Here is a 23,105-nt window from a genome sequence, read left to right on the forward strand (position 1 = left end):
AGTGTTGTTAAGCAGGATTAGTGATGGGGGCACTATTTTTTTTTTTTTTTTTTTTTAATTTAATTTAATTTTTTTTTTTTTTTTTGAGACGGAGTCTCGCTGTCACCCAGGCTGGAGTGCAGTGGCGCAATCTCGGCTCACTGCAAGCTCCGCCTCCCGGGTTCACGCCATTCTCCTGCCTCAGCCTCTCCGAGTAGCTGGGACTACAGGCGCCCGCCACCACACCCGGCTAATTTTTTGTATTTTTAGTAGAGACGGGGTTTCACCGTGGTCTCGATCTCCTGACCCTGTGATCCACCTGCCTCGGCCTCCCAAAGTGCTGGGATTACAAGCGTGAGCCACCACTATTTTAAAGAGAGTGGCCAGAGGAAGCCTCTCTGAGGAGGTGACGTTTGAGTAGAGACCTGCCTGGAGGAAGTGAGGGAGACACCATGGTGGCATCCGCAGTGAAAACACACCAGGGAGAAGTGACACACAGCTCTCAAGTGGGCGGGCCTGGCAGAGAGGCCAGAGGCTGGAGCTCGGGATCCCAGGGAGTGACGGGAGGAGTGAGAACAGGGCAGAGGCAAGGTCATCCAGGGCCTGTAGCCCACCGCGATGGCTTTGGCTTGCATTCTGAATGTGGTGGAAGCCACTGGGGGTTTTCAGAACTCTAACTTAATTTTAAAAGGATCACTCTGGATACTGTCTGGGAAATAGAGGACAGGAAGACAAAAGCAAAAGCAGAGGCCACCAAGGAGCTGTTGTCAGCAATAGTCCAGATGAGCAGGGCAGGCGAGCAGTGCAAGGGCCGAGACGTTAAGTCCTGGGTGTATTCTGAAGGTTGGGAGTTAGGACTTCACTCCTAACTGTTAGTGCTCTGTGCTCCCTCTGAAGTGTGTTTACTCATCTGTTTTGTTAATCACTGGCTACCTGTCTGTATTTTGTTAAACCTCTTTGTTGCCTCACTATGACTGATTCTCTAGGGATGTGTTTTGTTCATCATGTGTCACTCCACACATATTGGTGTATTTGGCAGAGGGTAGGTACCTAGTAAATGTTGCCTGAATGAATGAGTGAATGAATGCAGCTGAGGTTGTTGTAGCACAGTGATTAAGAGAATGGATTCTGAGGTTAGACTTCCTAGGTTCAAACTCTGACTCCTACACATTCTAGTTGTGTGCATGATTTTGGTGGCCTACATATAGCCCCCGTTCCTCAGTTTCTCCACTTATAAAATGGGGATCATTAATTATAGTATCAGATTATTGTGATGATTAAGCTAATAAATATAGGGTGCTTAGAAGCAGATCTGACACAATATAAATACTATGTAAAATGCTTATTAAATAAAAACAAAGATGATGTTAGAAGGTCTCAATTTTCACCATCGCCAGGAAAAGTAGCTTCTTAGGTGTTTTCAAAATTCCTCTCCCTGAAACACAGAACATTGTACTTTTCCACAGAAAGTTTTGGGTAAAATAAAATAACCCTCCATAATGTCAGAAAATGTTTATTAGATGATTTGTGAGTTTGTAGAGAAGTGGTGCTTCTCTTCTCTAGAAATCTGGCTTTGGGGATGGCTGGGCAGAGGCCACGGGTGTCCCCTCACTGCAGCAGCAGCAGCAGCAGATCCCTGACTCAGAACATACCTTTTCCCCACTAATAAGCCCTGCATAGAATCTAACATAAAAATCCATGCCTCACCTCTTCACAGGCCTGTCTGTTTGTTCAAATCAGTGGCTTGTCCCAGCCTAGCTCATGGAGCTCCCAGGCTGAGGCGCCTGGGGAGGTGTCTTTGCACCGTATCAGGTCTGGCAGGGCTTGGCCTTGTGACCAGCATACCATTAAAGACCCCAGAGAGTGGGAAGAAGAACAAGCATCTGTTCTATTCCTGTCCCCACTTCCTTTCCAGTTAAAGGCAGGTTGAGTTGCTGCTAGCTGCCAAGTGCTACTAATAGACACACAGGCCTGGGGGACATTGTGTGTCCCACGTGGGGTTAAATCAGGACCAGCCGCTGGTGTGTAAGAATGGAGTGAGATTGAAAGCTGTGTGCTTTTTATACAGGCATGGTGTGTACTGCAGATGCATCAGAGGTGAGGGCATATTTTCTTCTGGCTTTGACATGTTTCCCTCCTCATCCCCTCACCAGCTAATACTCATTAAAAATGCCCCATCATCCTACAGCCATGTAATTGAGTGCATGGATAAAGGCAAAGGTATGTTCCCTCTCCCAGTGCATGAGAGAGCACAGGCCCTGGGCTTCATAAGCATAGATTAGCCTCAGAGTCCTGCTAACCCAGGCCCATTCCTGTGTGGTGCCTGGCAGGGCTATGAACCATAATTCATCAGGGAAATTCTAAAAGCACATCAGGAAAAAGGGGATCCTAGGAAAGCAAAGTGGTTGCATTTTAGATTCCACCCACTGTGAGAGCACCCCAGGAACTCACAGGACTAACATGTAATACCAATTCCAGGGTCTATAAATACATATAAACAGCATATGCTTCTGATGGGACTGAATAGGACTCAATTTTCTGGGCAGACAGACTTTAAAACAAATACTCTACCTCCTGGCTCTAGCTTTGGGAAGTTCTTTCTAAACCTTTAAAAAAAACTGAGCTGCTTACATTGTGAATTGTCTTGACAATGAGATTTCAGGGGAGACACTGCAAGATTTCCTTCCCTGAAGGCTTGAGGAGCAGAAGGAGGGTGTTCTTCCCTGAGGTATTTCAATTCGTATTTCTTACACATAAGGTAGACTCTGGCCAGGGAAGCCTTACCAGGCCATATCTCCAGTGCCTGGTGACCTACGGGTAATATGCTCTGGAAGGCTCTGGTGTGTCCCCAAACATCAGCCTGGATGATTAGAGAGCTAGATCCCTGTTTCTCTCCATGGTCACTATGGAGCCACCCTCATGATTAGCAACATCACCTTAGAAGCTATTTTCACCTTCTGCCTATATCACTTGTTGGGCATGATGCATTTTCTAAATGTATCCCTTGCTGGGTAAAGTGACTGCTGCATTTATTTCTCTGCACTTATCTTGTGGCACACAGGAGCCTGGCTGTGCATGTGTGTTTGCCTTATGAACACTGGTTCTGACTTACAGCCTCTCAAGGTCCCTTCTCAGATCCCTGGGCAAGATAGACTCAGGGCAAAAAGCACAAGACTGATGGAATACCACTGCCCCCCTGGGGTGACCTGTAACTGCTATGGCTCCTAAACCTTCATTTTATCTTTCTTTTAGAAGGTTGTTATATAATATGAGGAAAAGTATAGATTTTACAAATAAACGGCTTATTTGAGCAACAGAAAGTGATCTCGTAAGAACAGCAACAGCAGTGTCGATTGGTGTGGTGATTCTTGAACCCTTTTTAGGCTATATATGCCTGTGAGGCTTAAAGTCATGAATACTCTCCACTGGAAGATAAATGTACGCTTCATTCCACAGGTAATTTCAGTGGGTTCAAGGACCCCTTGAAGCTTCCAATCACAGATTCCAGGTTACTCTAGTGTTTTGTACTTTAAAGTCTCTCTCACATACATTTTATCTTTGGCACTCACACTTGACCCTGAAGAGCTGACATTATTATAAATTTCCATAGGGAACTGGGGCTCAGGGCAGCAACTTGCCTAAAGTGACTCAGTAAGTGAACTAATGAGGCTCTAGGATGTTACATCCTTGTTCTTTCCACCGTGCCATATTGGCTTAGATGATCTGCAGTGGCCATCTCTCTAGAGATGAGGAAGGCCAAGCCAGCCCAGTGTCCAGAATCTTTAAGGCACAGCGTGGTGTGCAATTTCTGAGTGCAGATGGCCCTAGACTGAGCAGATGGGGGCTACATTCCTGAAGAGAGGGCTGCCTTACCCCAGATGGATGGTCCGGATGTGTTTCTGGATACCTGCAGCAGTGCTCAGCACCTTCCCACAGTTTTTCCAGAGGCATTTGAACATCACCTTCATGGAATTCTGTAAAGGGGAGAGAGTGATATTAAAATGGAAACTATTTTCTAACAACATTTTCTTTGTGTCATCCCAACATATTTTTTTCCTTCATTAGAAAAGTAACAGCATCCCCAGCCTCTTGACTGTAACACAGCACACTATTGTAGGCACCCCTAGGTTTATGAGTATCTTGGTAGCCTCAGTTATTTCCTCATATCCTTCAAGAGAAATGGGCTCTGCTGGAATATTTCGGATCATGTTCATGAAGGTAGTCACAGGGCCATTCTGGCTGTCTAAACAGTGGATAACATTCACTGAGCACTTACTATGTGCCAGGTGCTGTCTTAAGTGTTTATCTCCTTTAACCCTAAAAGACAGATACTAATATTAATCTCCATTTTACAGATGCATAGAAAGCTCCAGTAAAAAGTGTCCAGTCAATGAACCAGCTACTGGCAAAGTTGAAATATGAATCCAGGGACTCTGGCTCCAGAAACCATCCCCTCCACCAGTACAAAATTCCACCTCTTCAACAAGGGTCACAGTATTTTCTTTTCCTTTTTTTTCAGAGATGGGTCCCATTCTGTCACTCAGGCTGGAGTGCAGCGGCACAATCTTGGATCACTGCAGCTTCTGCCTCCTGGGCTCAAGAGATCCTCCCACCTTAGCCTCCCAAGTAGTTGCGACCATAGGTACACGCCACCACGCCTAGCTAATTTTTTGTATTCTTGGTAAAGACATGGTTTTGCCATGTTGCCCAGGCTGGGGCAATATTTTCCAAAACAGTCCAGTGCCATGATTGAGAGCACTGATTTTGGGCTTATTTCTCAAGTTCTCAGTGCTCTTATTTATAAAATAGGAATAATAATAGTACCTGTTTCACAGCATTATTATGAGGATTAAATGACATCATGGAAGTGAATCAGTTAGCAGAATGCTGACAGGAATAACCATTCAACCAACAGCAGCTATTACAGGATTATTATGATTATGCATCCTAGAGTAAATTTTATAGAAAGTGAGTTTTCTCCAGGGAGGTCCCTTGTCATTGGGATGCCATCTCTTTGCTGACTATTCCCTTGGGTATGGTGACAGTCACTTCCACGTGTTCACCAAGCCCCATTTCCTTTTCCTGCTGGGTACACAGCTAGACCTCGTTTCCCAGACTCCCTTGCAGTCAAATGGGATGACGTCACTGAATTAGGGCTGATGGATGAGAAGTGACACACATTCCTTCTAAGCCTTGCCCCTAAACTACTTCCCAGTGTCACCCTCAGTTTGCTCTGCTGGCTAGATGCAAAGGACACAAAGGTCTTAGGGGATAGCAAAACCACCAGATCAGAGTTCTTAATTTTTTGTTTGCCGTGAACCCTTTTGGCAGTCTGGTGAAACCTATGAATCCTTCTCAGAATAGTGGTTTTTAATGTTTAAAATAAAATACACAAAACTATAAAGAAATGCAAGTGTATTGAAATACAGCTAGAAAAAAACATTAAATATTTTGTAACCCCATTAAAAAGTGGTCAAAGGACATGAACAGACATTTCTCAAAGAAGACATACAAGTGGCCAAAAAAAATAGGGAAAAGATGCTCAATATCACTAATCATCAGAGAAATGCAAATCAAAACCACAATGAGATACCATCTCACACCAGTCAGAATGGCTATTATCAAAATGTCAAAAAATAATACATGCTGGCGAGGCTGCAGAGAAACGAGAATGCATATACACTGCTGACGGGAGTATGAATTAGTTCAGCCACCTGTGGAAGGCAGTTTGGAGATTTCTCAAAGAACTAAAAATAGAACTACTATTCAACCCAGCAATCCCATTACTGGGTGTATACCCAAAGGAAAATGAATCATTCTACCAAAAAGACCCATGTACTTGTATGTTCATCGCAGCACTATTCACAGTAGCAAAGACTGTGGAATCAACCTAGGTGTCAGTGGAATGAATAAATAAAATGTGTTACGCATACATCATGGAGTACTACAAAGCCATGAAAACGAATGTAATTATGTCCTTTGCAGCAAAATGGATGCAGCTGGAGGCTATTATCCTAAGTGAATTAATGCGGAAACAAAAGCAAATACTGCATGCTCTCACTTATAAGTCGGAGCTAAACGATGGGTACACATGGACATAAAGATGGAAATAACAGACACTGGGGACTACTAGAGGAGGGAAGCAGGGAGGGGGGTAAGTGCTGAAAAGCTATCTATTGGGTACTATGTTCACTACCTGTGTGATAGGCTCAATTGTATCCCAAACCCCAGCATCACGCAATATACCCATGTAACAAACCTGCATAGGTACCCCCTGAATCTAAAATAAAAGTTGAACTTAAAAAATAATTTTGTAATATGGCAATATACATACTCTCTAATTAATGCAGTAAATAACAACACCTTGAATTGGGCCTAATACCTAGCATAATTTTAAAGTAGTGTTATGAATAAATGATATTTCATGATATCTACTAAAATTGTAATGTGATATGAAACATCTATGATTTTAATAGGTATTAAAGTCACAGGTGGTGCTAACATTATTATGGCTTGATGCCTTAAATCATAATTACAGGAAATGTTAAATTATGGTTAAGAGGTTGGTGAAAATAAAGATACACTTTTTCAGGTTCACCGACCTCCTGGATTCCGTGTATCCATTTGGGGATCTGTGGATTCCAGGTTAAGAACGTCTGCACTAGAAGGAAGAAGCCTGGATCCCCAGAGGGCTGTATGGAGTGAAGACATCCACCCTCTTCAGAACCTCCACTGACCTGACTGGACTGTGACATGAAAATAAACAAACGTTTATTGTGTTAAGCTACCGACATGTGAGAAAAATGGGTTGTTCCAACAGTAAGCCCACCCTGACCAACACATACAGCAGTGGTGGCATCTTTCCCAAACTGATGGAACTGATGTAGCTTGATTTATGTGCCTACTAGAATATCTGCCATCAAGTTCTTCTGGTTCACACCATCATACTCTTGATTCTATGAAGCAATCATTCACATATTTAGAAGATGACTCATCAGCTATTACTGATGGAATCAGTATCCAAATGATTTACCTGGACAGCCACCCCATGTTGAAGATTTTCCATAGGTTTCTGAACTGAAAACGGTACTTGGGAGCTTCCAGAATTGAAGAGTCCTCATGTGTTGGTGAATGACTGCCTTAAACATGGCAAGCAGAGGACAAGTGTGGCAGCATATTGCAGCAGTCTGCTAGAGCAGATTACCAACCACGGAAGGAGCCCACTGTTCACATGGGCTTCGTGAGCCCAGTGGCCCACTGTGCCCCAGAGGCTCTGCCTGGGTGGCCAGCATTCACAGCACAGCAATCTTGCTGTTTCTTCTGCAGCTCCTGGGCACACACACCCAGCTCCATGATGTTCTCCCTGCAGTGTGCAGTGCTGGACGTAGGATCCAGAGCTACATGAGCTACAGCTGAAGCTCTTTGAGGGATGTGAAAATGCGGAGAAGCAAAGACACATTAGGAGACTTTAAGTACATGATCCTTACGAGCCTGTATTTATTCCAAGGAGACGGTTCACAAATTTCAGCCTTCCTGACCTCCTTGGGCCAGTGATCTAAACACATGAAATATAAGATGCGCCAGAGGGGGCTATTTAAATCCCACCTTCAAACCTGCTAGGTTCACAAAAAGGAATTCTGCAGAATTCAAAATACTATTTTATTCAAAGCATATTACTTAACAATACTGTCTTAATCCATTTTGCGTTGCCATAAAAGAATACCTGATGCTGGGTATAAAGAAAAGAGGTTTATTTAGCTCATGGTTCTGCAGGCTGCATATGAAGCATGGTGCCAGCACCTGCTCAGGTTCTGGTGAGGGTTTTTGTGTTGAGTTAAATCATAGTGGAGGTCAAAGGTGATGCAGGAATATGCCAAGTGGGATCTAAGCTAAGGGGCATTCTGGCTTTACAACAACCCACTCTCCTGGGAACTAATCCATTCTCTCAAAAACCAATCCAGTCTCATGAGAGTGAGACTCTCATGCCATGTAAGAATGGCACCACGCCATTCAAGAGGGATGCACCCCAATGACCCAAACACCTCCCACTAGGCCCCACCTCCCAACACCCCTATGCTGGGGATCAAATTCCAACATGAGATTTTGGTGGAGGTAAATGAACCATATCAAACCATGGCAAACATTAATGAACAACTCCTCACACTATGAATGCTTCCTGCCCATTTTTCAAATGATGAAGCTATATTGTAGAAAATATCTTCCACTTAAGAGAACCAATGACTCAAGCAAAAATACAGGTACCCAACAGTCCAAGTATCTGTCTGGAAATGAAGTCATGATAGATGAAAACACTTTTTGATTCATTCCTAACCTTTTTGCTGATGGCATTCTTTCATTCATTAAGCCAAATATCTATTTAGCAAGGAATATTCTAGGTTCTGGGTATAAAGAACAAAAAAAGAAACGAGGCTGCTTTCAAGGAAGTGAAATTCTAGTAGGGAAGAGACAGACATTATAATACATGATGACCTCACATATAGCATGAGGCCTGTAGAAGGTGACTATTGAGCTGGGACCTGAAGGTTAGAGAAGGAGCCAGCCAAGCTAAGAGCTAGAGTTTTCCAGGCATAGCGAAGAGTTAAATGCAGAGGCCTGAAGATGAGAAAGACCTTGGCTCTTGGAGGCCAGAAAGAATGACGGTGTGTTTAGAATGAAATGTGGGAGGGAGTGATTTGTTTGAGATAAAGTGCAGAAGCAGGGTCAGATCATGTGGGACTTTGCAGATAAAGGTAAGGAATTTGGATTTTCTTCTAAAATAAAAGAGAAGTTACTGAAGGAAGAGAGTGACACTATATGACTTAAGTTTTTTTTGTTTTTTTTTAAATATTACTCTGTTTTGAGATAGAAAACAAATGAAATCGCCAGCATGGAGTCACTGCATGAAGTCACTGCAGGTGAGAAGAGATGGTGGCTTAAAGGCTTTGGGCAGAGAGGATGGAGAAAAATACACACGTTCAAGACATATTTTGGAGGCAGATTTAATAATACTTGCTGTTGGGTTGACTAAGAGGAATGATAAGACGGAAGGTGTTAAAGATGACTCCCATGTTTTAGGTTTGAATGACTGGGTGAGCTGTGGGTGAATTTTGGATACGTTAATTTTGAGATGCCTATTATGTATCAAAAGGAGATTGCATGCAGGACACTGGATATGTGAACCTGGAATCAGGGAGACTCAGGGATAGAGATATAAATTTGGGGTCAGGAGATGGAGCACTTAAAGCTTGGGTGTGGATGAGCCCATCTAGGGAAAAATGCAGTTAGAGATGATTAAGGTGCACCGCAGCATCCAATATTTTATGTTGGAGATTGAGAAGGAGCAGTCAGAGAGGGAAGTGGTCAGCAGATCATGATATTAAAAGCACAAATAGAAGAAAGTGTCTTAGGAAGGAAGAGGTGACCAACTGTGTTGAAAAAGGACTGGGAATGTTCCTTGGATTTGGCATATGGAGGATGCTGGTGGCCTAAATAGCAGTAAATCTCGTAGAGTGTTGTGGATGGAAGTCAGATTGGCATGGACTGGAGAGTAAATGGGATTTAGGAAAACAGAGAGTGTAAGTGCCAATGTTTTCAAGAAATTTTGCTGACCTATGAGCAGTCAAGGGAGGGTTTGTAAAGATGAGTTATACTAAGGTGGGTTTCTGTGCTGATGGGAATGACTGCAAAGACAGGGAAACTGATGGTGCAGTAGAGAAGCAGGGGTTAGCTACAGGATGAGGTTCTTCCGAAGGTCAGGAGAGCAGCGCCAATACACACAGTACAGGGAGAGGGGCTGCCTTGGATGAGACAGGACAGTTCTCTGCTGGAAAAAGGAGGGAAACCACATGGTGGCTGCAGATGCAGTTAATTTGCTAATTTGGTGGAGAAGGGAAAAAAAGGCATTCCTATATGAGTGTTTCTAATTTTTCAGTGAGGTAGGAAGTGGGGTCAGAACTGAGGACAAAGAGGGAAGGTTGTGTATGAAGTTTGAGGATACTTGAGAAGGATAAAATAGTTGCCTTACAGCAGCAGTCCTCAACCTTTTTGGCACCAGGGACCGGTTTTTCCAGGGAATGTGGTGCAGGTTGGGAGAGGATGGCACATGTCGGGATGAAACTGTTCCATCAGGCATTAGTTAAGATTCTCATAAGGAGCGCGCAACCTGGTTCACAACAGGGTTCATGCTCCTATGAGAAGCTAATGTGGCTGCTGACCTGCAGGAGGCGGAGCACAGGCGGTAATGTTCGCTCGCCTCCTGCTGTTTGGCCGCGTTCCTAACTGGCTGTGTGCGGACTGATACCGCCCCGAGGCCCGGGAGTTGGGGACCCCTGCCTTAGAGAGTGGGAAAGGAATGGGCAAAGCGTAAGATACTATTTCCATATTTCTGATATTCATGATGGGAAACAAGACTCCAGAAAGTTACAAGACTTATCCAGTGTCATCTGATGGCTCTTACCCATGAGTCAGTCAGATGTAGGTTTTCATAATGAATATAATAGTATTGTACGACATATAAAGCCAAATTTCTCCTACATCATGGGACTTTTTTTAAGGCCTCAAATTGATGATTGTTTTAGGATATGATAATCACAGTGGTATTTTTGTGCCATAACAAGTACTATTTGTAAGATTACTGTTCTTTGTCCTTGCAATAATATGTCAAGCATTTGTTTTTTAAATTGAAAAGTAGTTAAGGTTGGTCCTGATTACAGAAAAATAAATACCATTGGTTTAACTTCTTTCCATAATTTTCATTTGTTACTTCAAGTAGATGATACATTTTGGAGGCATCAAACCCCCAGAATCCAAGGAAGCTGACCATTATCCTCTGTTAAGTCACTTGGAATTAGGATAACTACCAACAGCAATTGTTTATCTCCTCTTCACACATACACACACCTTCCTTGAACTCCTGCTAAAGGCTCCAAAGAAATCTGTTACCCAAAGAAAATTAGGTAATGATATTAAGAAATATGATGAACTTTGTCTCCTCTTTCCTTTTTTTCCTTTTGCTGGGTTTTTGAGAGGCACTTTGGGGATAGACTATATTCTATCCCAGTGCCTCACAGTGTCTGGCTCAATAAATATTTGTTATGTTCAATCTCAGAAAGGTTGTGTTTTGGGACCTCCGAGATGAGCCACATTTGCGATATCTTAATTTATTTAAATAGCACTTTGTAAAATTTACTTAGTGAATCATCTGTGTTCAAATAATGTTTGTCAAAAAGATTTGTTCTGTAGAATTTAATGTTTCTCAGCATGATTAACACTTGCTTATCTTACCTGGCTGTAAATTAACTTCTCAGGGGACATCCATGGTGATGCCCTGCATTGTGAGGATTGAATTATAAGATGGTTTTCTCTTCACTTTATATCGTACATTTCTCTTTCAATCTTGCATACCCTACACTGGTAGCTACCTGAGGAAAGTCTGAGTTCACCAGCAGACAATGGAAAATCTGCTGTAGGAAAAATTACTAATTTATAATGACTCAGGTCATCAACAAAAGTGATTAGAAAACAATGTTGCATCCTAGAGATATAGAAAGTTGCTGTGGATTTGCAAGGCAGTTGCAAATGTGGACTCAGAAACATAATTACATATAGTGGGAAGACTATCAACTGTTTTGGGGGAGGGGGAAATCCCAAAACAAAGTTCTGCTTTCTCCTCGACCTCTTCCTTTTGACATTCCTTTTGAATATCTCATCTCACATTTATTATCCCATTTTAGTCCAGACTGTCAGAGCTCTGCCTTTGTAATTTACACATGCACAGATAGGGGCCATCTTTAAATTTGAGGGCAATACAGCTTAAGGCAAGAAGAGCTTAAGAAACACCTATAACTTTGGGCCAATTCAATTTGTAGGAATCTATCCAAAGATGGTAATTCAAAATATTTGCAAAGACATATGTATATTCATCACATAGATTTTTACACTAGATAAAAATAAGAAATAACCTCAAGGTTGACAATAGGGGATTGGTTAAATTATGCCATATGACTGTATATTAAACAACCTTAAACATGAAGTTGTAAGAAAAGCTTCACTGAGTGAGAAGTTACATGTCTATTAAGGGACTTGATGACCTGTCCTATTTGACCTGACAGGTCTACGCCATGCCTTTTCTGCACCATGCTCAGGGTCCCAGGAGGCTGCATTAACAGGGCTTCTGGTTCATGGATCTCTGGTTGGATTTGGCTAATGAGAGGCACTGGCAGGCAGTTGGGAGGCAGGAGAGATTGCAAGGCAGGAGAGTATTGATTCCTCCTGGCTCTCTCCTGCCTGGCCACAGGTGGGCAGCGGCTACATCTCTCCTCCAAAAGTTACCCTTTCTGTTGGGTAACCTCTCAACAGCTATATTTCCAGAGTTCTGGTAACCTTCTGGATTGTAGAAATTCCTCCCTTGTAGAGCCTCTTTAGGCTCTAGGGGTTAGGGTTAATAATGGCCTTCCATGGTTGTTAGCCCCTGGAGTCCTGCACCACCCCCTACTGATTTCCCCTAACCCTGTCTACACCTTTTTAAAGTGATTTGTCTCTACATAGGCCAAAGACATTCTTGCAGCAAAGCATGAGGCTCTTTAAATGGTAGTTTAGTACTTTTCAAAGTCCCCTAACTACATCCAGTTGAAACAAATCCTTTGTCTACAAACAGACTACTTGCTATTACACTAAAGAAAAGCAAGCCATGGGAGGAGGAGAACATGAAAGAATAGCTAAATAAACAATGCCCAGATTGCCGCATGGGTCCAAGCCTGCCCAAGAAAGCCAAACCAAGCAAAGCTGCTGGCAGAGTTGCAGCAGCCAAATCTGAATGGTCCCATCTGTGCTTCTACCCTGGCTTCGCCTCGCAGAGCTAACAGATGTTTGCAAAGCTGGAATGTCCACCAGCTCATGGAGAACAGCTGAAAATTCACACCAGTGGAAAGCACTTCTGCAGAACACCAACGTCAGCAAAGACCTCAAGTCTAACAGAATGGTCTTCTTCATGTAAAGCAAAGAGAACAGAGGGAGGCCACCGTTGATTGGGAACCACTCTGTGCCTGGTCCTGTGCTAGCAGCTTCCACATGTGTACTTTACTTAACACCCGCAACAGGCCCAGGAGAAGCTGAAGCTCCATGCAGTCGTGAGCAGACTCCTGGAATCTCACATATGCCTGATGTGAGATGCATAGCAGCTTCCAGACAAACTCTTCAGAATTTCTCATCATTGATGCTGTGGGCCACAATGGTTGGAGAGAACTTCCCAGAGATTTTCACTTTTGCAGCAGCTTCTGAACTGTCTCTAAGAACAACTGCCTTGGGTCTATTGGCTGAGACCTTTGGCCAAGGTTTCCCGGATTTTCTCTCTGCTTGCCCTACCAATAGTAAGCCTCAATCCTGTTTTTTAAAAATGGTTTCATACTTGGAATATATGAAGTAGCTTCTATTTTCTTGGCAGAACCCAGAGTGATACTTAGGATTGATACAGTGACTGCTGAAGGTCACCTTCAGGTCCAAGAGTGGAAACATGGCTGGAATTTGAAGAATTATATAACATTTTTGAAGTATTTCAAAGTATTGTATAACATGCATATGACGTGTAAGTCCAACTAAAGCTATATTCTAGAAAGCACATGAACATCACTTTATCAGTCAGCAGCCTGGAGTTAACGTCATGTTCTGAGGTGACTGAGAGGATCTTCAGGTATTTTTTTTTTTTGTATGGTGACTTGTGTGTTTGTGTGTGTGTGTGCGTGTGTGTGTGTGTGTGTGTGGTGTCGGAATGGCAGGGCAGGGACAGGGGCTTACACATCCAAGCCTCTCCAGAGAGGACCAGGGACCTTGAGGGATAGAGAGGGCCAAGTTATTCTGTGCAGGTAGAGTTGGCTGCATTATACAAACTTCCTCTGCCTGTCTCATGAAGACCCACACACCTTGGCAGCAGCTCCAATGGCTCTTGCAGGGTCAAGAGGTCCACCTAGATCCTCAGCAGGTGCCAAAAGATCAGTAAATGCACTAGTGTATTTAAAAATTAGTAACTTCCTAGAAGCTGGTAGGGGTTCCAGAAGCAGCCATGTTACCTCATGCTACCTCACGGTTACACAGTATACAAGTTGCCTTACCTTTTGGGGGCTTTATTTATTTGTAAGATGAGGGGACTGAATGAGAGTAGAGATTTTGGATCTTCAAGGTGTGTGGGGTTAATACAAAGTAACAGGTGAATTCAATGTATACAAAGCACAGATGAAATTTCACCTCCCACCTCCATGTGCTGTTTATAGATGCTTGGTGATATGTCTATACAAAATTAACAAAACAGTTTTGTAAATGGAATAACCCAGAATGTATTCTTTTGTGCCTGGCTTTTTTTCCCCCTCTGCATAATGTTTTTTTTTTTTTTTTTTTTTTTGATTCACTCACTGTTTCTTGTTTGCTCCCTTTTATGTGGTGAAGTATCCCATTGTATGGTTATACCACAATTTGTTCATCCAGGTACCTGTTGATGGGCATTTGGGTTGTTTCCAGTTTGGGGTGATAATGAATAAAGCTGCTATAAACATTTGTCTGCAAGTTTTTTTGTGGACATATGTTTTCTTATCTCTTAGGTAAATACATACCTAAGAGTGGAATTCCTGGGTCATATGGTAAGTGTATATTTAACTTTCTAAGAAACTGCCAAACTGTTTTACAAAGTGGTTGTACCATTCTACATTTCTACCAGCAATAAATGAGAGTTCCTGTTGCCAACATTTGGTATTTTGTATACCAAAAATACACACTGTATAATTCCATTTACTTGAAATTCTACAACAGACAGCATTAATCTATAGTGATGAAAGTTATACCAGTGGTTGGTTGCCTGTTTGGGGCTTGGTGGTGCCTTTGACTGAAGCGGGGTATGAGGAGTGCTGGCCTTGGTTAGAGTGGTGGTTACTCAGGTAGAAGCAGTCAAGACTCACTAAATGGTACACTTAAATTGGGTTCATTTTATTATGTGAAAATTATACCTAAGTAAAGTTGATTTTAAATAATTTATATAACAGCAACAACAAACAACAAAACGATTTCTGAATTAACAGAAATCCCTAGACATTTTGTGTTTTCTCAATCAATGAATTCTATAAGTGCATGTCCTCTTTGGGGACATCTGGACATTTCTAGACATACCGAGTAGTCCTTTAACTTGGAAAGATTGAGACTGGGCTAGAAGATTTCTAAAGTCCTTTGAACTCCAATGTCCCAGAGCCTATATACTGCATGACAGGTTATTCTAAGATCTTGTCACTAAGTTACCTAGATATCGCTCCTCTTTATCCTGAATTTTCTCTATGAGGCCAATCAGCTCCCTGCCCTGGCCGACAATGCTGTATGTACCATCACCATGAAATCCATGCAGTTGATCCAAGCTGCTGTTCTTAGCACCACCCTCCCCAGCAGTTTTAACAGATGGATCTATTTCTGGAACAGCCGTTCTTTTTGCAAGAGGCACTCTCTGCTCAAAATTAGTGGGTTAGGAATTAAGTCAGCAGAGAGACTGGCAACATGCTTATTCGTGAGGGTTTTACGGGTTTGTTTTCTTCTTGGAGCAGCCATTCACAATTTAAAGTGATTCATAGCTTTTTGGCTCTGAAAGATTAAAAATACAGAGTGGAGCAAATGATTAATTGTTTGCTACTATACAACTATTACTGAAGCACCTTATGTTATCTCAGTGCTTTCTTCTCTAACTTGAGGTTCTTCCTAATACACAGGTATAACTGTTCATGGTTAAGATACACACCTGTGAAATAAATGGAAATGATGAAGGCTGAAATTTAGAAATTGCCTCTGAGATGCTGCCAATGTTCTGAAATGCAGAGTCCTGAGTCAGATTTCCTTTTATGCCCCCAATTGCTGCTACTGTCTTTGCTGCACTCACCCAGTGCATTGCAGGGGGGCTAATGCACACCCAATTGAGCACAGGGTGGCTGAGGATCTGGAGTTATCCTGAGCCACTGTGGCATTGGCACGGTCAGTGTGGGTCAGGGTGGAGGGTGGAGGCAAGCACCCCCTTCTCTCCACACCTATGCTTCTCAAATTCCCCATTCAGGCAGTTGCCAAACGGGGGGGGGGGGGGGAAGGCAAAGTATTAGCAGCTAACATTTATTGCTCTTTACAGGGCCTCTCGTATATTCCTGACAACAGCCACATCAATATGGTGCCACCATTTTCCATATTTTACAGATGAGGAAACTGATGCTGAAGAGGCCAAGTGACTTGCTTAAGTCACGTAAGTCCTAAAGCTGGCATGACAATTTTGGAATGCACAGAATCCAGAATCTGACAGAATCAGGGATCTGGCATGGAAAGGGCACATAAATCATTTCTGATCAGCGCTTCTTGACTTTCTTGGGGTCTTGTGGAATTGATGGTTAACTCTTTGGCCTTCCATAGAATTCATTTTCTCCCATGAACTCCCTGAATGGCTGTATTTAGGGTCACTGCATCACCTTGTGGTCATGATGGAAACTGCACCTCCCCAAAGTCAAGAGTCCTGGCTCACACAACCCGGTTTTTCTCTGAGTTTGGAAGTTCTGTCAGTCTGTCTTGAAATCCCAGAGGAAAAATTCTGCTAGACCTGGGCTTGACAAAGTTGGCTGGCTGACCTCCAGAGCTAGGATAGAGAAGCCTTTCATTTCCCTTCTCGCACTCTCACCTACCTTAGCTGCAGGTTCCTTAAGGGTGACGGATACTTCACGTGGGGAGTAAGCTCTCTGGCAGACAGCCTGGAGTTCCTATCTCTGCTCTCCATTTCTTTCTGAACTTTCTGCACCCTTGCTCCCACCCTGCCACATAGCTGTAGCTATGTCTGATTATTTTCTCTCCATGTTTTTCTCCTCTGTAGGCTGAAGGAAATATGGATTCATTGAATTAACTTGCCTCAAACATTTCCTCTGCTATTTAAACTGATCTCTGCCACATTATAAGCTACACAACCTTGGACAGTTAACATAACCTCAATGAGCCTCTTGGCACAATGGGGATAAGAATACACCAAAGATTTGGAGGATGATGAAATGAAATGCTACATTTAAAAGCATTTGGTAAACTGTAACTAAATATGCAAATATAGTGATTATCAGCAAATATTTCCTCCTCAGCACTGATAGTTAAGAGAGAATGCCTTGTCTATGCAGTGTATCACACACTGTCATCTTCTTTACATAAGTGGAACATGGATCTCCACAAGAGGTGGGAGTGAGCCGTCTCTGTGCTGGGGGGAGGTGGGAGAAGAGATAAGGAAGCTTCCATAATAATGACAGAGGTCAGGATCATTGCTTCATAGTCAGATATAGGCAATGCTCCCTCCCCTTTTGTTTAGAGTCCTCAAATGTCTATTAAAATGTTGCCACATTCCAGCACTTATGACAACATTTAATCTTCATGACTATCCTGAGAGGGGCATGTTAATACTTGTTTGCCTGTTTTACAGATGAAGAAGTTGATGATCAGAAAGGTGAAATGATATTCTTAGGTTCTCAGGGTAGCAAAGTTAAGAATGTGAATCTTTTGATTTCCAATCAGGACATCTTAATTTACCACAAATCATATTATCTCTTTATAACAAAGAACAGAAGCTTCCAAACTTTTTTGATGATGAGCCACAATAAGAAATACATTTTGCACAGCACATACACATATGTATACATTGAAACAAAATTATCAAGAAACAATACTTATCCTTATTATGTATAGTGTACTTTATTCTGTTTTATTGATTAAAGAGTGAGTCATTAAATTGATTCACAACACTCTAGTGGATTGAGATGTGCAGTTTGGAAAAAACTGATCTAGAAGGTTCTCAAACAATACTCACAGAACAAGTGACTATCACAGTGGGTTTTAAATGGGTATTATGAAACTGAGGGAAAGAAGAGGAAAATAAGATGAACACAGAAAGTTCTACCAACTAGACAGAACATATGTCTGGTTTAAGCAAATAAACTTAACTCTTAGAAATCTTTTGAAATATGATTTTTAAAATCTCTAAAATAACTATTACAATTACTGTGTTCTGTCACATCACGAACACAGCATTTATCACTTGTAATTATTGCCTTTTTACACATCAATTATCAACCACCCAACTTTTGACACCTTGAAGGAAAAAACTATGCCTTATTCTCAGGGCAATAAGCATTTTGCCTGATATGTGCTCAGTAAATATTGGTTCACCTAATAAATTTTAAAAAGAATAGCATCAGCCTCACCTTCTTGTTATTTTCACTGTTCAAAGTAACTTTAAGTTCAAAAGGCCAAGGTAACAACTTGGTCTGTGTAAAATCCATGCATTAAACATTAGTGACTACAATCAGTATCCTATTGGTCTCACCCTGGGGACATCTAAAGTCTGAATAGAGGGAGAAGTCATAAAGAAAGAAGGATAAACACTATTCTTATTTGTTCATTCCTTCCCAGTATCCAGCTTCTTCTGGAGTGAGCCTGTGCTCATCCAATAAAAATAAATATATATAATAAAAAATTAAAAAATAAAAAATGTAAAAAAGGAAGCTTTTTTCCTTTTCCTTTGGTGACTTTACCTTAATTTAGTTAAAGCCTATAGACCTTCCACATGAGGCTAACAAGTGCAGTCTAATTGGGATGCAAGAGTGTGAATTTTGGCTCAGTGGCTACATTAGAAATGGAAGGGTATGACAGGCTTTCATTAATGTGCCTTAAATAACATTGGGGTTCCCTGTGCTGTGAGTCCTTGTCGCAACCCTGGGCCATGCCTATTGAGTGTTCGAACTACACACTCAGAAAACCCCAGGGAGACAGTCTGTGAAGCTCAAAGTAACAGGAAAAGACTTCAGGTCCCTACCACTGTCCTGCCTGCAGGTACCCACTGATACAAGTGCCAGCCTCTCTCCCCTACTGGTCAAGTGAAGACCCAGTGTCCCTGGGGACCCACACGGTGCCAGAACAACTCCAGCCCCTTTGCATGACAGACTGGTGTGAAACAGCAACTCTTCAGGCCACTGCCTCTGGGAAGGTTGGGGACTACATTAATATCCTCTTTTCTGGACAAAAATGTCAGCCTTTTTCACATGTACATACCCAGAGAGAGTGCCCACATCACCTCCACTGTTACACAAGTAGAATAATGCTGAGAGATGCAGGGAGGGAAGGCATTGTTGGATCAATGCCATCTCTTTGTTTTCTTCTTTGAAATGAATTGGGGGAAGAAAAAAGTTTGCACTGCAGTCCTCAGGGCTTTGTATTGGATTTTTGTTTGTGAACAGCCATTAATAATGAAGCTACCAATACAAAATTTTTTTTTTTTTTTTTTATTATACTTTAGGGTTTTAGGGTACATGTGCACAATGTGCAGGTTTGTTACATATGTATCCATGTGCCATGTTGATTTCCTGCACCCATTAACTCGTCATTTAGCATTAGGTGTATCTCCTAATGCTGTCCCTCCCCCCTCCCCCCACCCCACAACAGTCCCCGGAGCGTGATGTTCCCCTTCCTGTGTCCATGAGTTCTCATTGTTCAATTCCCACCTATGAGTGAGAACATGCGATGTTTGGTTTTTTGTCCTTGCGATAGTTTACTGAGAATGATGTTTTCCAGTTTCATCCATGTCCCTACAAAGGACACGAACTCATCATTTTTTATGGCTGCATAGTATTCCATGGTGTATATGTGCCACATTTTCTTAATCCAGTCTATCGTTGTTGGACATTTGGGTTGGTTCCAACTCTTTGCTATTGTGAATAGTGCCGCAATAAACATACGTGTGCATGTGTCTTTATAGCAGCATGATTTATAGTCCTTTGGGTATATACCCAGTAATGGGATGGCTGGGTCAAATGGTATTTCTAGTTCGAGATCCCTGAGGAATCGCCACACTGACTTCCACAATGGTTGAACTAGTTTACAGTCCCACCAACAGTGTAAAAGTGTTCCTATTTCTCCACATCCTCTCCAGCACCTGTTGTTTCCTGATTTTTTAATGATGGCCATTCTAACTGGTGTGAGATGGTATCTCACTGTGGTTTTGATTTGCATTTCTCTGATGGCCAGTGATGAGGAGCATTTCTTCATGTGTTTTTTGGCTGCATAAATGTCTTCTTTTGAGAAGTGTCTGTTCATGTCCTCTGCCCACTTTTTGATGGGGTTGTTTGTTTTTTTCTTGTAAATTTGTTTGAGTTCATTGTAGATTCTGGATATTAGCCCTTTGTCAGATGAGTAGGTTGCAAAAATTTTCTCCCATTCTGTAGGTTGCCTGTTCACTCTGATGATAGTTTCTTTTGCTGTGCAGAAGCTCTTTAGTTTAATGAGATCCCATTTGTCGATTTTGGCTTTTGTTGCCATTGCTTTTGGTGTTTTAGACATGAAGTCCTTGCCCACGCCTATGTCCTGAATGGTATTGCCTAGGTTTTCTTGTAGGATTTTAATGGTTTTAGGTCTAACATATAAGTCTTTAATCCATCTTGCATTAATTTTTGTATAAGGTGTAAGGAAGGGATCCAGTTGCAGCTTTCTACATATGGCTAGCCAGTTTTCCCAGCACCATTTATTAAATAGGGAAGCCTTTCCCCATTTCTTGTTTTTGTCAGGTTTGTCAAAGATCAGATAGTTGTAGCTATGCGGCATCATTTCTGAGGGCTCTGTTCTGTTCCATTGATCTATGTCTCTGTTGTGGTACCAGTACCATGCTGTTTTGGTTACTATAGCCTTGTAGTATAGTTTAAAGTCAGGTAGCGTGATGCCTCCAGCTTTGTTCTTTTGGCTTAGGATTGACTTGGCGATGCGGGCTCTTTTTTGGTTCCATATGAACTTGAAAGTAGTTTTTTCCAATTCTGTGAAGAAAGTCATTGGTAGCTTGATGGGGATGGCATTGAATCTATAAATTACCTTGGGCAGTATGGCCATTTTCACGATATTGATTCTTCCAACCCATGAGCATGGAATGTTCTTCCATTTGTTTGTATCCTCTTTTATTTCATTGAGCAGTGGTTTGTAGTTCTCCTTGAAGAGGTCCTTCACATCCCTTGTAAGTTGGATTCCTAGGTATTTTATTCTCTTTGAAGCAATTGTGAATGGGAGTTCACTCATGATTTGGCTCTCTGTTTGTCTGTTATTGGTGTACAAGAATGCTTGTGATTTTTGTACATTAATTTTGTATCCTGAGACTTTGCTGAAGTTGCTAATCAGCTTAAGGAGATTTTGGGCTGAGACAATGGGGTTTTCTAGATATACAATCATGTCATCTGCAAACAGGGACAATTTGACTTCCTCTTTTCCTAATTGAATACCCTTTATTTCCTTCTCCTGCCTGATTGCTCTGGCCAGAACTTCCAACACTATGTTGAATAGGAGCGGTGAGAGAGGGCATCCCTGTTTTGTGCCCGTTTTCAGAGGGAATGCTTCCAGTTTTTGCCCATTCAGTATGATATTGGCTGTGGGTTTGTTGTAGATAGCTCTTATTATTTTGAGATACGTCCCATCAATACCTAATTTATTGAGAGTTTTTAGCATGAAGGGTTGTTGAATTTTGTCAAAGGCCTTTTCTGCATCTATTGAGATAATCATGTGGTTTTTGTCTTTGGTTCTGTTTATATGCTGGATTACATTTATTGATTTGCGTATGTTGAACCAGCCTTGCATCCCAGGGATGAAGCCCACTTGATCATGGTGGATAAGCTTTTTGATGTGCTGCTGGATTCGGTTTGCCAGTATTTTATTGAGGATTTTTGCATCAATGTTCATCAAGGATATTGGTCTGAAATTCTCTTTTTTGGTTATGTCTCTGCCAGGTTTTGGTATCAGGACGATGCTGGCTTCGTAAAATGTGTTAGGGAGGATACCCTCTTTTTCTATCGATTGGAATAGTTTCAGAAGGAATGGTACCAGTTCCTCCTTGTACCTCTGGTAGAATTCAGCTGTGAATCCATCAGGTCCTGGACTCTTTTTGGTTGGTAAGCTATTGATTATTGCCACAATTTCAGAACCTGTTATTGGTCTATTCAGAGATTCAACTTCTTCCTGGTTTAGTCTTGGGAGGGTGTATTTGTCGAGGAATTTATCCATTTCTTCTAGATTTTCTAGTTTATTTGCATAGAGGTGTTTGTAGTATTCTCTGATGGTAGATTGTATTTCTGTGGGATCGGTGGTGATATCCCCTTTTTCGTTTTTTATTGCATCTATTTGATTCTTCTCTCTTTTCTTCTTTATTAGTCTTGCTAGCGGTCCATCAATTTTGTTGATCTTTTCAAAAAACCAGCTCCTGGATTCATTAATTTTTTGAAGGGTTTTTTGTGTCTCTATTTCCTTCAGTTCTGCTCTGATTTTAGTTATTTCTAGTCTTCTGCTAGCTTTTGAATGTGTTTGCTCTTGCTTTTCTAGTTCTTTTAATTGTGATGTTAGGGTGTCAATTTTGGATCTTTCCTGCTTTCTCTTGTGGGCATTTAGTGCTATAAATTTCCCTCTACACACTGCTTTGAACGTGTCCCAGAGATTCTGGTATGTTGTGTCTTTGTTCTCGTTGGTTTCAAAGAACATCTTTATTTCTGCCTTCATTTCATTATGTACCCAATAGTCATTCAGGAGCAGGTTGTTCAGTTTCCATGTAGTTGAGCGGTTTTGACTGAGTTTCTTAATCCTGAGTTCTAGTTTGATTGCACTGTGGTCTGAGAGACAGTTTGTTATAATCTCTGTTCTTTTACATTTGCTGAGAAGAGCTTTACTTCCAACTATGTGGTCAATTTTGGAATAGGTGTGGTGTGGTGCTGAAAAAAATGTATATTCTGTTGATTTGGGGTGGAGAGTTCTGTAGATGTCTATTAGGTCCACTTTATGTAGAGCTGAGTTCAATTCCTGGATATCCTTGTTAACTTTCTGTCTTGTTGATCTGTCTAATGCTGACAGTGGGGTGTTAAAATCTCCCATTATTATTGTGTGGGAGTTTAAGTCCCTTTGTAGGTCACTGAGGACTTGCTTTATGAATCTGGGTGCTCCTGTGTTGGGTGCATATATATTTAGGATAGTTAGCTCTTCTTGTTGAATTGATCCCTTTACCATTATGTAATGGCCTTCTTTGTCTCTTTTGATCTTTGTTGGTTTAAAGTCTATTTTATCAGAGACTAGGATTGCAA

The 23,105-nt window shown here is 41.8% G+C and overlaps 1 protein-coding gene across 2 annotated transcripts in view; it reads right to left on the reverse strand.

Moving 5' to 3' along the window:
* The window catches only part of ZNF704 (zinc finger protein 704), a 263,019-nt gene that overhangs the window by 40,629 nt on the left and 199,285 nt on the right, over window positions 1–23,105 (reverse strand). For both annotated transcript variants that reach the window (XR_010121895.1, XM_055286600.2), the window contains exon 5: window positions 3,853–3,953. Coding sequence is in view for 1 of the 2 variants with exons in the window: in XM_055286600.2 (XP_055142575.1) it covers window positions 3,853–3,953 (101 nt within the window). In the remaining variant the exon portion in view is untranslated. The remainder of the gene's footprint in view (window positions 1–3,852; window positions 3,954–23,105) is intronic.

Source organism: Symphalangus syndactylus, chromosome 7 (genome assembly GCF_028878055.3).
Source record: "Symphalangus syndactylus isolate Jambi chromosome 7, NHGRI_mSymSyn1-v2.1_pri, whole genome shotgun sequence".
Lineage (NCBI taxonomy): Eukaryota > Metazoa > Chordata > Mammalia > Primates > Hylobatidae > Symphalangus > Symphalangus syndactylus.